Source organism: Oryza sativa, chromosome 4 (genome assembly GCF_034140825.1).
Source record: "Oryza sativa Japonica Group chromosome 4, ASM3414082v1".
NCBI lineage: Eukaryota > Viridiplantae > Streptophyta > Magnoliopsida > Poales > Poaceae > Oryza > Oryza sativa.
The window spans coordinates 32,886,043-32,901,034 of NC_089038.1; the positions used below are offsets into that span (position 1 = coordinate 32,886,043).

Genomic DNA, 14,992 nt, shown 5'->3' on the forward strand with positions numbered 1-14,992 from the left:
CCTATTACGCAATTCTTTTACAAGAAAAGCCACTCGAAATGTTTCCCATAAAAATGTCAGAAAGATGGAAGATGCAGCAGTTTGATATTCTATAAAAAAATGAAATGTACTACCATGTTTTTCAAATCAAAAATTTGAAGTTCATTTGGTGAAAGTTATGTTTTTTTTTTTTGTAAATAGAAGAATAGTGAGGATGGTAGAGATTATTAGCTACGGAGGACATGAAAATACGGTCGATACATGAATGTGTACCAAACATCACCTTGGCTGATACTCGCATTTGTAGATTGGCCACTTCCAGTTCGAATCGAAAAGGTATTTCGCGAATCATCATAATCCAAAGTTCTGGGGTTTTTTTTTTCCTCTTTACTAGAACTTGTCCTGCTGCTTACAAAAAAAGAACAACAGAAATGGGCAGCATATACAAACTACAATCATCTCGAATCTCGACCGCGTTATTCCCATTTCCCAGAAAGAAAAAGAAAACAACGGGCCGATTTTGACGCGAACTTGCCCAGTTCGTCAGCCCATCAACCAATCTGGAGCTCACAAACAGGTGACGTCTTCTGCCCTTCTCTGCAGGATTGAGCAAAGGCTCAACACTTAACTGAATCTTCCTGTTAGTTTCCTCGCATTACATGTACAACATCTCCAGGTAAAGAACAACCAAACAGTATACCCTACAACAGTCAGAACCTTTTGTCTACCAGTCAATACTAACACCGAAAACGCGACAGTTTTAACAGGAGCTGGACTACCAAAAATGTCACTGAGATTGGGGGTGGAAGAATTGCATCCCCGGGGGCGGCTGCAAAGGCCTGAAAGACGGCGCGCCGGACTGCTGAAGGGCGAACTGCATTGGTGGTCCGACGTTCATCGGCATTTGTTGCTGAAGCATCGTTGGTGCGGGCGGTGGCGGCTGAGTCTGTGGCATTATACCCATTGGTGGCTGGGGTGTTGAAGGTGAGGGCCTTGCTAGGTTCATCATCTGTGGCGGTGGAGGCGGTGGTGGAGCCATGGTGCTCATATTGTACGCCATGCCCATCATTACACCACCAGGCTGCTGGACAAACTGATGGGGAGGGGCCTGGTAGATATTGTATTGGGGTTGAGGTGCAGGAGGCTGGTTTTGCATAGGAGTCTGCTGAACTAAGATTGCCTGGGGCTGCTGTGCTGTTGTGGTGGTCATTTGTGGCATTGGAACAAAAGCGGCAGCATTCGCGACACTTGGGACCTGTGAGGAATGTTCAATTTTCAGCCTCTTATCCTGGTGAGTTTCGGATGAATTTTTGGCTTCCTCAGCAGCAAACTTGGAAAGTGCAGATTGCAGTATCTGCTGAGAGTTTGATGATGCTGCAATCTTGTCTGCGAGGATAGCAGCAGCTGTCTTCTGCTGATCCTTCGCCTGCCCATTAGAAAGTGGCTTTCCTGGTTCTACTGAGGATAAGTGCTTGGACGAAGGAATGACTGGCTCGTTCTTGAGTTTCCGTTGCATGTCGGCTGCTTCTTCTACCATAGCTTCAGCCAGCTGTTAATCAAAACATAGGAATAATATATTTTACATCAATACATGCTACAACATCAGTCTTTAATAAAATTTGTGATGTTTAGACAACATTACCTGTAACTGAGTACGGACTTTCTCCAGCTCAGATTCCTGAAATAACATTACAAGTAAGCTTTTGCAAATACCAACTCAATTGCATACGGAAAATGGAAATGCATTACTATAAATAATCACAACAGTTGTTTCTGACCTGTTCCTGCAATGCCTCCTTCAGTTCAGACACAACAGTTGCTCTATTTGCTTCAACTACTTTAAGCTTTTCAATGCATTCTGTCATGCTATCCTCCTCTTCCTTTAGTTCTGTGCAAAGGGTTTCACGACGAGGATCATCACCTACAGATAAGGAATAACTTGAGAATATGTACTAAGACAGCTAAGATGGAGGATTCATGTCAATAACAAATAATATAAAGCACCTTTACTACAAGCACTGCTAACATCCTTCTGCATCTTTCCAACACGCCGCATTGAGGTTTTGCATTTCTCCAGATCAGAGTCTTCATCTGCTTGTTCACTGAGAACAGTGTGCAGTGCAGATACAATCTTCTCAGCGGTTCCCCCAACACCTAGTCTCTGAAAACAAAATGATAAGAGTTTAAGAGAATTTTCATAACACTTTCCAATGCTGAAGAACATAATTTAGCAGATGGGGTAGGAAAAAAAAAGCTTACAAGTTTTACAGAACGAGAGTCTCTTTTGACGATCTTTATTGAGGAACCGTGAGACCGTTTTTTGGTCATATCTAATACAGGCAGGGGAACAGTTCCAAGCATCACATCCTTGATGCCCCCCGCACGTGAACCAAAAACTCTCCTTTCTTGCCATATTTCAACCTACAGCACATATTACTGCAGTATTAAATGATTGCAGTTTTCACGGTTATTCGTATTAGATATTGGAGGATTTTATAAAAGAATATATTAAATATACAGCAGTAATCATCAAATAGCTCTTATCACCAATATCTCCAACTAGATATAATAAATTCCTATCAGTAGACAAATTATACTCACCAGCCTACTGACCACCTTCTTCCCGCGCTCATCACCGTTTTCAGTTACATCTTTCAACGCACCAGGGAGAACCTTCCAGAATTCTTCTACAAACTCTGTACCGTTGCGCTTACTGTTCTGTAAGATATCATTAGCAAGATAGAGAAAAGGGGTCTTCTGTTCATTTCCAGAGCTGTGAAACTGCTTCGCCCATGTCTGGACAATTTGCTCTGCATTCTTCCGATGGTATATGCACCAATGCGAAAGAGCTAGTAGTCGCGAAGAATTAAAGTCAAGGGAACAAATTAGATCATGGAAAGACATGTTCAGACAAACAAAACCATGGATTTGCGCCACCTAAATATGTCACAGGATTCTAAGTCAACATGTACCTATTTTCGGTAGGTTTACTAATAAACAGTATAGCAATCAGAGAGCTACTAACAACACAAGAACCCTCTCTACCAATGGTGTAAAAAGGACACACAAGAACCCGCACTTGTTCAAGCTACAAGATGCTTTCTTGCGTGCTACCCGCACATCTGCAACTCGTAGATATATCCACTTAAAGTTGAAGGAAGTTGCTAGCTATTGACAAACATAACACGATAGTATGATACAAGTATGATACACAGTCTCAGGAGGGAAAAATGAAGAAGGGAGACTTGATTCCCAACAGTAATCGTGAAAGGGCGCAAGATATGAAGTGTAAAAAAAAATTGCAACTTTACACGAAACATCGACACACACCCCTAAAGAAACACCCAAATTCTCGCGAAGATTTAGCACGAGGAAAGCTGGGTGGGTAAAGGATACTCTCGATGCATTGCTGCGTGTTGTTGAGCTTGGCGAGCTTCTCGGCGAGTATCTCCTCGCTGAACGCGCTGTTGTTCATGGCCTCCCCCACCGAAACAGCAAAGCAGGAGCAGCTCGAATCGGCGCTGGGCGGGGGCGCGCAAATCTCGCGGGCGGGGGAGGGTGTGGGCAGGGAGAGCCCTAGCTGGAAAGGGAGCGAGGAGACCGCGGCGGCGGCGGAGGCATTCCGCCGAAATCTCGAGGAGTGGATGGATCGGGATGGCTAGGGTTTGGGGGAGGTAAGAAAGAAGAGGGGGTGACTCTGGCTCGAGAGCGTTTCGTTTGTGTTGTGTTTTCGTCGCTATTTCTTTTTCTTTTCTTTTTTTTATTTTGCCTTTTTAGAGGAAAAAAAGTGTTATTACACGTCATTTATTATTACTCATTTGGACGTAAAAAAATCGAAGAGTTAAGAGAAAAAAAAAAGATTAGCCCCAGAAAACCCTTAAAATCGTGTATTAGAGAACTCGATTGAGAAATATGGTATATACTTTCACGTTATATGTTAGTACTAGAGAGATGGTAACAAAGTGGCCTCGAAAAGAATCTAATATGATGTAGGAATCTAGTAATATTCCATTTCAAAATCGTACTATTCCTCCAATAGTAAACGTACACGTCACTAAACGAACACCACGTAGGAAAGGATAGTGGATAAGAAATATGTTGTTTTTGTTATATATAGAAAAGTGTTAGAGTCGTCTTCCATTAAGCATTGCCCAGTAGTGTTGGAGAAATTTGTCGCTACTCGTGGCGTAACAACCTACGTGGAGTATTTCATTACATAACGGATATAAATAAATGTCTTTCTAATTGGAGTTATCTAACCGCTACAAAAAAACATATAAATACACCTCTCCGCCTGAAACAAAAGGTAATTCGTATGTTAAGTTTTTTACATGAATGTAACAGTAGATAGACTTGCATTCTGAACAATTATATCTCACCACAATCGAGCCAAGGTTTTAGACTTTTAGTAGAGAGTGACAACCCCATCTTTCCGTTTATACTTACGCTTATAAGCCGGAATTTAATTTTAAAAACTTTTTTGTTAGTCAATTTTGTGATTTTTAATCATGCCTTATTTTTATAGCATTTGCTTTTAAATCGCTAAGATACATATATAAAAGTTATACCGATAAATTATTACTCCCTCCGTTTCAAAATGTTTGACGCCGTTGACTTTTTAGTATGTATGTGACCATTCGTTTTATTCAAAAAATTTAAGTAATTATTTATTCTTTTCATATCATTTGATTCATCGTTAAATAAACTTTCATATACACATATAGTTTTACATACACAAATTTTTTTGAATAAGACGAACGGTCAAACATATGCTAAAAAGTCAACGGTGTCAAACATTTTGAAATGGAGGGAGTATTTGGTTACTAATAAGCGGTATGAATATCATAAGTACAAGCCAAATGATAACTTCGTAAAAGAACTTAATGAAGATGGAAGGGTTGACGTAGAAATGTGCAGCCACACCTTGAACACCTTGAACCTGGAGACGCACGCGTCATAGGGAGTGATAGATGCCGCTTAACGAGCACCCAAGTGGGACCCTGTTAGAGTAAACACATACCGGTTTGTCGTAGGCTCATCAAGCCAATTAGGACGTCCTCTAATGCTGTAGAGATGAGACATGATAAGCAATTGGAGATTTGAGAAAAATAGACTTAAAATAGGTAGCAAGAAAGAGGGAGACGTAGAATATAGAGGGTTTGATACTTAATTGAATTTGGCAATTGTTTAGTTTTTGTTTCAATCGGGTTTAGCCCCCTTGTATTCATAGTAGGGATGGACTTGCTTCCTAGGATCTTTCCATGTCCAATTAGACTTAGAAATTAATTAGTACTCGAGAAATCCCAGTCTAAAATAAGGAAGCACGAGAAATAATTAAATTGGACTCAAACTCTGTGTTGAAGGTCTGACCGCCCGAATACATATTCATCATGCTATTAATACTCCTAAAATTTCCATCTAAACGAAACATATTTCTGAAATTATCCGGATGACATTATCACATCGCTAGAAGTAGATCTGAAGAACCCGGTCACATACTCAGTTACTCACATTCAGGCACTCAGGGCACAAATGGCTACGGGCCGTGTTGCTGTTATTCCTAATTTTAACGTCACTCTTTTCTCACTAACTTTTTTATTTTGAGTTGCATGAAAGAAGTAAAAATAACTTGTGACATATTCAATCTTCAGGCTTTCACCATTCAGGTCGAATTATGTTAGCGAAACATCTGTTCAACTCCACAGAAGCAAGCAACAATGACAACAGAGTTCTGTCTAATTGCTTGAAATCATAAAGCTCCTACAAATCCACACTTACTGAACGTGTGGAGCCCTTTTTTCTTAACTCCCTAATGCAAGTTCGATTCCGAGAACATGACGAAAACCAAGCACAGCTCAGCGCATGGTAAGTTGGTAACTATAGCCGCATGAAGATATTCACTTCTTCCTCTTCTTTGGGGGCTGAAGTGAGTCTTCATCATCATCTTCCTCATCATCCTCATTGTCCTGATCTTCCTCTTCCTCATCTACTCCATCATCATCTTCACCACCATCATCATCGTCGTCGTCATCCTCATTGTCATCATCATCGTCATCGTCGTCATCACCTCCACCACCCTCCTGGCCTTCAGGCTCTTCCTCATCCTCCTCACCATTTTCCTCAGGCTCACCTCTTTTCTTGTTGTTATCGATGCCTTTTGGATTATCATATCCCTCACCTTCTGAAACGTCCTCTTCGCCTTCCCCAAAGTCACCATCCTCGTCCCCGTCATCATCACCACCATCTTCATCCCCGGCATCAGTGGGAGCAGCATCATCACTCTTCTTCCCACCCATCTTGAAGTCAGGCATATCAAATACAGGACCCTGTACAATGGATCAAGCAAACATAAATTAGTGGTGGTGAACTGGTCACAACATCCAGGACAAAGCCAAAAAGCTGAAAAAGGTATAATCCTAGGATAAAATGGAGCCCTTTTCTTTTCCATGATCAACTGTTGGGCAATCACACACCTTCAAATACCCAAAGTCCCAAATATACCAGATTTCTACATCTACTCAGCAGATATTCTACATACTACATCACACGCTTATTAGTTCAATTCTTACCAGGTTTCTCTAGGATCTGATTCCGAAAACTAGAAAGATCAAATGTGACAGCTCCTGATGTACCTATCCAGTAATTCAAGGATAAAAGAACTACCCTGCTTCAGACCGTGTTACTCTAGCCTTGTGCTGTTCTTATTACTACACACTCAGAGCTGCCTTGGCGCAGTCAAGGAAAACCATGTACTCCTAGTGATACAGTATCATCCAACATGGCTGGAGAAACACAGACAGCAGATAACCGGCTCTCAGCAACGAAGGCCCCACTTTTCATGTAGCTCAACAGTTGTATTGCTGCCCCTTCCATTGTAGTTCAACAGTGTGTCTACCACCATGCCCTTGGGGGCAGAAGCAAGAAGAGTGAAAGGACCACATGTCATCGATTGGGACACAATTTTTTTCAGGTTAGCAAGTCGGCCTTGACTCAGAGAGTTTTGTCCCAGGTCGTCCCACCCCAACCAACTAGCCGTATTTGCAGTTTAGTCCTCTATTTATATGGCCTTTATACGTATATACAAGATAGAAGGCCAACTACTTGGACAGTGATATGTAAAGCGACCTAACCAAGATACTAGTACAATAGTACAGGCATATACAGCTAAAACGACACACTTGGAGAAAAAAAAAGTACAGCCATATACACCGACGCAAGCAGGTGAGACGACACCCTTCGCGCTCAAGTCTTTCCCAAGCTTAAAAAAAAGTTATGTGAAAAAAAAAACTAGATGCGTACCATACATCGCTAGACTAACCAAATCACCTACTAATCATGCTGCTTACTCTCTCCGTCCCAATATATTAAAACTAGGACACAATATATTAAAACCTATGACAGGATGGGTCCGGAGTGAGTACAAGTTAAGCAACTCAAATCACACTTACTTTTGTTCACCAGATTTTTTTTTACAAAGAAATATCTAAAGAGGGGAATATTCGCTCTATGTCCTTGAGAAGAAGCGAATATTCGGGCTGGAATGGTAAGCAAGAAACAAAGGGGCGCTTTTTTACACTATGCCCCCCCCCGGGCCCACCTCCACGGAACTCAAATCCCGAGCTGAAAACCGCACCCTAAAACCCACCCCACGAATCCGCACCCGGCAAGTCCTTCAAAACCAAGAGACAATATCTCACCCAAAAAAAATAAAAAAATCTCGCTCAACGGTGCAGAGCAGCGTCGAGCTAGTACTAGTACTTTTTTTTTCTTTTTGCCTATAGTAAACAAACACAGAATGACAAAGGAAAAAAAACTAATCACAAATGAGTAGTAAAACGACAAGGAAGAGATCATCAGTACGGAGCTGTGGGCTTTGAGCTGGACAGATTTACTCACCTCGGTGGCTACGGCGGCGGCGAGCAGATTCGCGGCGGTGACGTCGTCGCCGGCGGCGAGCAGGGCTCCTCCTCCGGGAGCTTCAGCTTCGGGTGTCAGGGACGCCATCTGGACGGCTGCAAAGGTGAACACGTGGACAGGCACGAGAAAGGGAGACCGTCAGTTTGGGTTTATTACCGTTGGAAGCAGCAGCAGCAAGGAAACCTTAAAACCTTCGTCAGAACAGTTTTTTTTTTCTTTTCCTTTTTTTCCTTCCCAAGGTCAAGCAAAAAAAGCGCTCGCCTCCGATATTTCGTGAAACTAATTTTAGCAAAGATCCACTCTAGGGACGAACAACTACAACTGTCAGAGATAACAGAAAGGTCGGAACTCAAGGCATACTGACGAGACAAACGAACAGCTACCTGTCACTCTGTCAGGTAACAGCAGGATAAAAAAAAAACAGAACGAGAAGAAGAGAGTTATCCCAGTTCTCACAAGAGAAGAAAAGTTTTCAGAGTTTTTCAGGCATATGAACTCTGAACACGACATACGTATGGTAAAGTGTGTTAAGAGAGACAACGGGCATGATTAACTGATTGTGCTTACCGGCAAGAACAAAGAACAAGGAGGTAATCCTCCCAGATGTGCAGGAGTAAGGAGGTTTCAAGAGAGGGAGAGAGGGGGACGAGAAGGGGGTACCTGTGTTGAGGAAGCTGAGAAAGGCTAGGAACCACAGATCTGAAGGCTTCTTCAAGGAGGAGCAGAGCACACAACTAGGCGAACTCCATGAGAGGAGAGGTGAGGTGCAGAGGAGGAAGGGGGGAGCAGAGAAAGGAGAAGACTTTTCACACTCTAGAGAGAGAGAGAGGAGGATAGAGAGGCGGGCAGCGCGGGCAGGACGGGCAGGGCAGGTGGTGGGCGCAGGATAGACCGGGCCGCGCCGCGGTGTGGTGATCGGTGAGGCTAGTGATGGGTGGAGGCGTGGAGCCGTGGAGGGCAAATGCGTACATTTACTACTAGTGCCTTCGCATGCTTCCCAGGATTAAATGGAGACTGAGACTTCGGAGGTGCTGGTGTACTCGCCAGTCTCGCCTACTACAAAATTCCCCCCAAATAATATCTACTCCATCCTCAATATCTGTTTGTAATATTAAAAAAGGAGATCTGGTGAGTGAGGGAAAAAAAAGGACTAATATCAAATAGAAATTTATGAATCCATCAACAGGGTACAGCAAACTGTTTTGGATGAAAATGATCACGGTTACCGTGAAAACTGTACGGTTACCTTAAGGACGTGTTAACCGCTTAGTTTTACAAAACCTGCTACTGAATCAGTTGACTACCCTTCACTGGACACATCCAAAGCAAAGCAAATCTCCTGCGCCTGTCAGCATAATCCCTCTACACATAAGTACTACGTTTGCCCACGACACGTACTACGTTTGCCCAGGACACGTACATACTCGAGGGAAAATTCAATGCGAAAAACATTGAATACTAGCAGCCTTTTCTCCTGAGATGAAACATACTCTCTACAGTATCTCTACAGTAGCAGCTGAGACACAGGACCGTTAAGCTTTCACCGAGGAAAAGCAGAGTAAAGAGTACTTGCAAAAGAAAAATAATCTGAAAAATCTATGTAACGTCATTGTGGGCACCCACCTGTTTTCTCAGGAGCACCACCAGTTCCAGTATCAAATCTCAAGCTGTGACAAAACTGAAGTCTCATCTTCGCCCGCTCCGCTCGTTCAGACTTCAGAGTTAGACGATTGCAGTTAGCCGAGGAAACCACCAAAATATACGCATCGCTCACCAATGGAACTTGAAAAGAAAACAAATAAGAGGAGGGTTGGATATAATTGACAAAGGGGAGGAAACAAGGTTCACTGGTGACATAAGGTGAACAGCAAGAAAGAAAATAAAAGTGCAGATTAGCATCAAGAAGAAAGCTTCAATCAGAGAGTATGAGACTACTTGCATTTCTTCAATCAGAGAGTATGAGGCTACTTGCATGCTGGATGCTTGGACAAAAAGGAGGGCAAATTAGTGGAGCAACTGAGAATAGGATTCTTTGTTCTACCAGGCTAAGAACTTTCAGCAGCAGTTGATAAACGTTCAAGTCCGGAACATTTTATGCTTAAGAGAGTCCCTACCTCTCTAGTTTTGTCTGGTCCTTCAATAGAGGGCGCATCGAGCCCATACCACTGCATGTTTAATATGTTACGGCATATACAGCTCCTTCGCCTGTCATCACCCGAGTTACAGCAGCTTTCAGAGCATTAATATGCTGTGCATGGTAAGTGACAAACAAATTCCCCATGATCACCACAAAAAATAATTCGCATGAACGCTCTAGAAAAGGTGCCCTCGTCCAATTGGAGTCTCTTAGTGAAAAGGTGCTTCAATAAGCAGAACAGCAGCTTAAAAACCAAACATATAGAGACAAAATCAGACGGTGTAGAAACTCGTCTGGCCCCAAAAGGTGATTAAGTTCACTAGCCATTTTTGCAGCGCAAACGAATTGATAAAGAATCCAAACCTCCCACATAGCTACTATACCCAAATCCACTAATATTACAAGTGTGAGAATTGTGTGGAAAAAGGTTAAAGAACTGCTAAATTGCATCCAAGAAAAAGTTTCATAATCACGGACCCCTATGAAATAACAGTTTCCAGATTCCACAATGCAGTCTTTATACTGAAATGGTCCCATGGAAAATATGAAAAGTTCGCTTAAGAACTCAAATTAGCAAGACATCACGTTCAAAGATAAGAATGCAAACGCAGTGATATGGTAAAGAGAACTGGAGATAGAACATGATGGCAAATAGACACAAGACTGTAATAATCATAGTGACTGCCAGATATAAAGCAATATACCCATTGGATACATGAAGTATGTAATCATCATCAAATAATAACTGGTCGTCTCTGCTGCCAGTATACACAACTAGAAGAAACAAAAAAAAATCCATTTCAAGAAAGATGATACTAAGGAAATCCAACAATATAAACAACAATTCAGCAGTAATGATTATATTGTAAAGATTTTTACCACCACATATGAAAGATTATGTTCATTTGTAACAAGAATGATGCCTATAATTGACTAATCGAGTTCTCACAACAAAAATTTAGTTGTACCAGACAAAACGTGAAAGTTGATCAATTAGATGGAGATTTCTTCCATGACATGGAAAATAACAGGGAAATGATATGTAGCAAACTTACGGAGACCTCAATAGTCTCTGTAACTTCATCATGCGCAAATTCTAGCTAGTGACAATAACTTCACGACATTTAGCAATGTAAAGCCATTTGGTGTGCTTGATCTACTGTTGTAAGCCTTGAAACTAGATGGTTTTGTGACAAATTTGGAAAGGGGGGCAACTTTGAAAATCAGATCTACATCTGATGGATGGGCATAGTTGTTGCGACTCTATAGACAATAGGATAAGAACTCTAAAGCAAAGGTTTCAACTGCCGTACTTAATGATTGCGCTTATGGTGCATATAAGAAATAGAACACATATGGTTATGGGCTGTATGAATGTTTTGAATGCTATCCTTCCTCAGCACAAAGCAAAGATCACTGTCAGCAGACCATAACCTTCTGCTAAAACAGCTCATATTTAGAGGGACCACATTCTGACAGCAAGCACAAGCTAAAAAGTCCGCATGAGTTTATGACAGGATGAACATTACCTACACCCTAGTATGCACTTTTCAATCAGCACATCGCACTAGAAAGAGTCAAGCCTATGCAGTGTCCACAGGGCGCCAGTACCATTACTATGCTTGAATCCTATAGAAATGTTCTAGATACTTACTTTATCAGAAAAACAAAAGCACATTCCAAAATCTCCAATGGAGATGCAGTGTTTGCTGATGAGGCATTATCCATTAATTTATACTCTTTCAAGAGATTATAAACGCAAAGTGAACTTTCACCTATTTCCCATGGCTAGTTGGCTACAGGAGATCACTATGCAGATTTAGAAATAAAGCTCAATGGCAATCAAGGTCTTAAGGTCATAGCAGCTGAACTCAGCCTCAAACCAGAAATTTCCAAGGTGAACGCAAAAGCTATGAATATCACATTCTTCCAAATCCCACTGCAACTGCAAAAAAGAAAAAGCCTTCAAGTGCCCAGAAACCATTTGACATAATCAATAAGACCGGATAACATCCCAACAAGTCAAAATACAGATATTTCAGTACATTAAACCCCATTACAGAAACCATAACGTACATGATGAAGTTGCAAGGACAAAGCTACATAGTAGGCAATAAAAACAACATAAATTCTTCAAGAAAGCGCCTTCTGTAAATACTGCCACAAAGTTGCCTGATTCAAAAGCCATCTGATTGTAAAAGCCAACAGCAGGAACCCTTTCGCAATACTTTGGCACCAACATAGATTCAAAATCCATCCGAATGCAAAACCACACGAACGAATCACGACCAGCAGATGCCAAACTAAGATATAGAGAAACAATCAGAAATTTTTAGCCCAAATCACCAAGTTGCGAATAATATTTGGAGGATAAGCTAACTCAAATCATTAGTGGTAAATGAGGACTTGAAGCGATTAAGCAGGATGTGAATTGTTATACCTAGTGATTTCAAAATCCACCCTGAAAACCAGCACCCCCAATTTGCGTTCCGGGCACTTGGCCCTGCCCAGCAGCAGCAGCCTGATAACCAGCAGCACCGGCGGCAGCAGCCGCAGCAGTACCCGCTTGTGAAGCTGCTTGGCCAACCTGAAACCCAGCAGAAGTCTGGAACCCAGGCGGACCCTGAAAACCAGGAGGAGCTTGAACACCCGCTGCATTTGGAAAAGCGGCGGCACCTGCTGCAAAGCCCTGTGTCCCAAAACCCTGAGCTCCAAAACCTGGAATACCAGCCGCGTGCACCTGCTGGCCCCCAGCACCCAATGCAGCAGCAGCAAAAGCAGGGTTCAGCGTTGCGAGCATAGCTGGGTTTTGCATAGCTGCTGCCATCATGGCAAGCATTGCAGCATTGGGTTGTGCAAACGCCTGCTGCTGTGCACCCAATCCCAACATAGCCGCTTGCTGCGCATAACCCAAGTCAGGAACGGCAGTAGCACCATAAGCTGATGCATCATACGGTGTAATTGCAGCAGTAGCAGGAGCAGTCATCTGTGCAGCTGCAGCAGCAGCTGCTGCCGAGGCAGCGGTACCACTAGGGTTAGAATTTGCATTCATCCCAGGTGTGTTCTTGGTCCTGCCATCTATAGCCTTCTGCACATTGAGCATTTTGCCATCAAAGTTCCTTGTTGGCTCCTCCAGCGCACGGCGGGCGCTCTCCACTGACTTGTAGACGAACAGCGCAAACCCCTTAGGCTTGCCAGTGGTCTTGTCAAATCCCAATGGCCCCTCCTCAATCTCACCAAATTGCGAGAAGTACTCATACAGGCGGTCAACATCGACATCAGCATGCACGTTACCAACAAAGATTTTGCGTTGCATGTTGTCAGGTTGTGAAGACGACGCAGAACCAGCGTTATTGGCCGCACCGGAGTTGGCGTTGGTGTTGGAGCTAGGGTTCTGGGACTGGGAGGTCGGAGGGGCAGGACCCGAGGCAGCGAGATGGCAGAAAGCAAGGCGGCCGCCGATTTGGAGCTGGGGGCGGCGGAGGGCGCGGAGCGCGGAGCGGCGGGAGCGGAAGAGGACGAAGCCGTAGCCCTTAGATCTGCCAGATTGCTTGTCGGAGATGACACGGCAGTCCTCGAGCTCGCCGAAGCGGGAGAACGCGGAGCGGAGGTCGTCGGCTCCGGCGCCCCAGCCGAGGCCGTGGACGAAGAGCTTCCTGCTCGCGGGGTCGGCCTCCGCCGCGCGCCGCACGGCCGCCATCGTCGCGGGGGTAGTCTCCGCGGCCGTGCGGAGCAGCGCCACCAGCTGCTCCCGCGACAGGGGCTCGAGCAGCTTCGCGATGTCCTCCTCATCGTCGTCCCCTCCGGCGCCGTCCTCCCCCTCGGCGCCGCCCTCTGCGCTCGGCTCCGGGGGGTCGTCGGTGATGGGGAAGTAGATGGTCCCCCGGGGCTTGAGCTCCGAGGAGGGCGTCTCCTGGTGGTGGTTGGTGCCGGCGCCGGCCTCCGACGAGGCTACCGGGGACTCCGCCGGATCCGCCTTTCGCTTCTTCGGAGCCATGGGTGAGCGAGCTAGGGTTTTAGGTGAGACCAAATGGGGATTTGCGGTTGCGGACACGGGAGAGAGAGAGAGAGAGAGAGAGAGAGAGCCGGAGGCGAGGAGATGTGGCTGAATTAATAGTAGGGCTGGATTAGCGGCGGCGCGTGGTCCATGAGAAACTGGGCCGTTTTGCAACTGAAGGCCCATGGATAAAAAGCAATGCTGGGCTTGTTGATTGGTGACGGCCTGCATATTCTGCTAGCCCAACAGCCCACAATTCCACGATGTTTCTGGCTCTCTGCATATCTGCTTTGCGGGTTGGATTGAGATCAATTTTTACCATACCAGAATGTTGGCAACTTCATTAGTATAAAGTAATGTTTGATTTGGTACTAACTTTTACCCACGCTAGTTTAAATTCTATACTATCAAATCTGGTAGTGCCAAAACTCGTTAAAATTTTGGTACTACCAAAGTTTTGGGACGTAACTACACAGCTAGTGGTAGCTGGTTTGTCTAAACCAGCTACCACTCTATCTATAAGAGACACCATTCACATATACTTCAAATACAATTTTCTCTTAAACTACTCATCCGATCTACGATCCGATTACATCGTTGTGTTCGTAACAATTAAATCTTTACAACAAGATCTCACATCATTATATTTTGATAAAAAATCATAAATTACTTTTATATTATGTCTAAATTACTTTTAGATTTCACTAAGTTACTTCTTAGATATATAAAAGTAAATTCAGTAAAGTCAAAAAGTAATTTACATATATTATAGAAGTAACTTATAACAAAACGAAAGTAACTTTGGCATGTCATTTGAAGTAAATCCGTTGTAGAGATAAAAACATGACTCTATCTAGAAATTAAATTAATCAGCACAAATTATGGAATTAACTAAAAACAATAATAAAAGTAATCCCCTCAGAGCATTATGAATGTATAGGAGGTATTTTAATCAAATATAA

The 14,992-nt window shown here is 43.4% G+C and overlaps 3 protein-coding genes across 8 annotated transcripts; all 3 read right to left on the reverse strand.

Moving 5' to 3' along the window:
- Positions 1-333: 333 nt before the first annotated feature.
- Positions 334-3,630, reverse strand: LOC4337145 (uncharacterized). The gene is made up of 7 exons (XM_015778067.3): positions 3,376-3,630; positions 2,581-2,828; positions 2,239-2,400; positions 1,984-2,140; positions 1,758-1,900; positions 1,622-1,657; positions 334-1,528 (listed from the first exon to the last, which is right to left on the reverse strand). The coding sequence occupies exons 1-7, from the start codon at positions 3,452-3,454 to the stop codon at positions 767-769; spliced, it is 1,587 nt and encodes a 528-aa protein (XP_015633553.1). The 5' UTR covers positions 3,455-3,630; the 3' UTR covers positions 334-766.
- A 1,986-nt stretch (positions 3,631-5,616) lies between these two features.
- Positions 5,617-14,120, reverse strand: LOC4337147 (UBP1-associated protein 2B). Of its 6 annotated transcripts, none has more exons than XR_001545362.3 (5): positions 12,474-14,120; positions 10,011-10,101; positions 9,520-9,610; positions 7,876-7,991; positions 5,617-6,305 (listed from the first exon to the last, which is right to left on the reverse strand). XR_001545362.3 is itself a non-coding variant. In XM_015780091.3 (2 exons), the coding sequence occupies exon 1, from the start codon at positions 14,028-14,030 to the stop codon at positions 12,483-12,485; it is 1,548 nt and encodes a 515-aa protein (XP_015635577.1). In that variant the 5' UTR covers positions 14,031-14,120; the 3' UTR covers positions 11,739-11,978; positions 12,474-12,482. The 6 variants fall into 6 exon arrangements, 2 of the variants coding, with proteins under 2 accessions (XP_015635577.1, XP_015635574.1); XR_001545361.3 differs by having other exon boundaries at positions 9,520-9,678; XR_010740535.1 differs by lacking the exon at positions 10,011-10,101 and having other exon boundaries at positions 9,520-9,678.
- LOC4337146 (protein bfr2) lies at positions 5,877-7,983 on the reverse strand. The gene is made up of 2 exons (XM_015780092.3): positions 7,876-7,983; positions 5,877-6,305 (listed from the first exon to the last, which is right to left on the reverse strand). Exons 1-2 carry the CDS (start codon positions 7,981-7,983, stop codon positions 5,877-5,879), a joined length of 537 nt encoding a protein of 178 aa, XP_015635578.1.
- Positions 14,121-14,992: the final 872 nt, after the last annotated feature.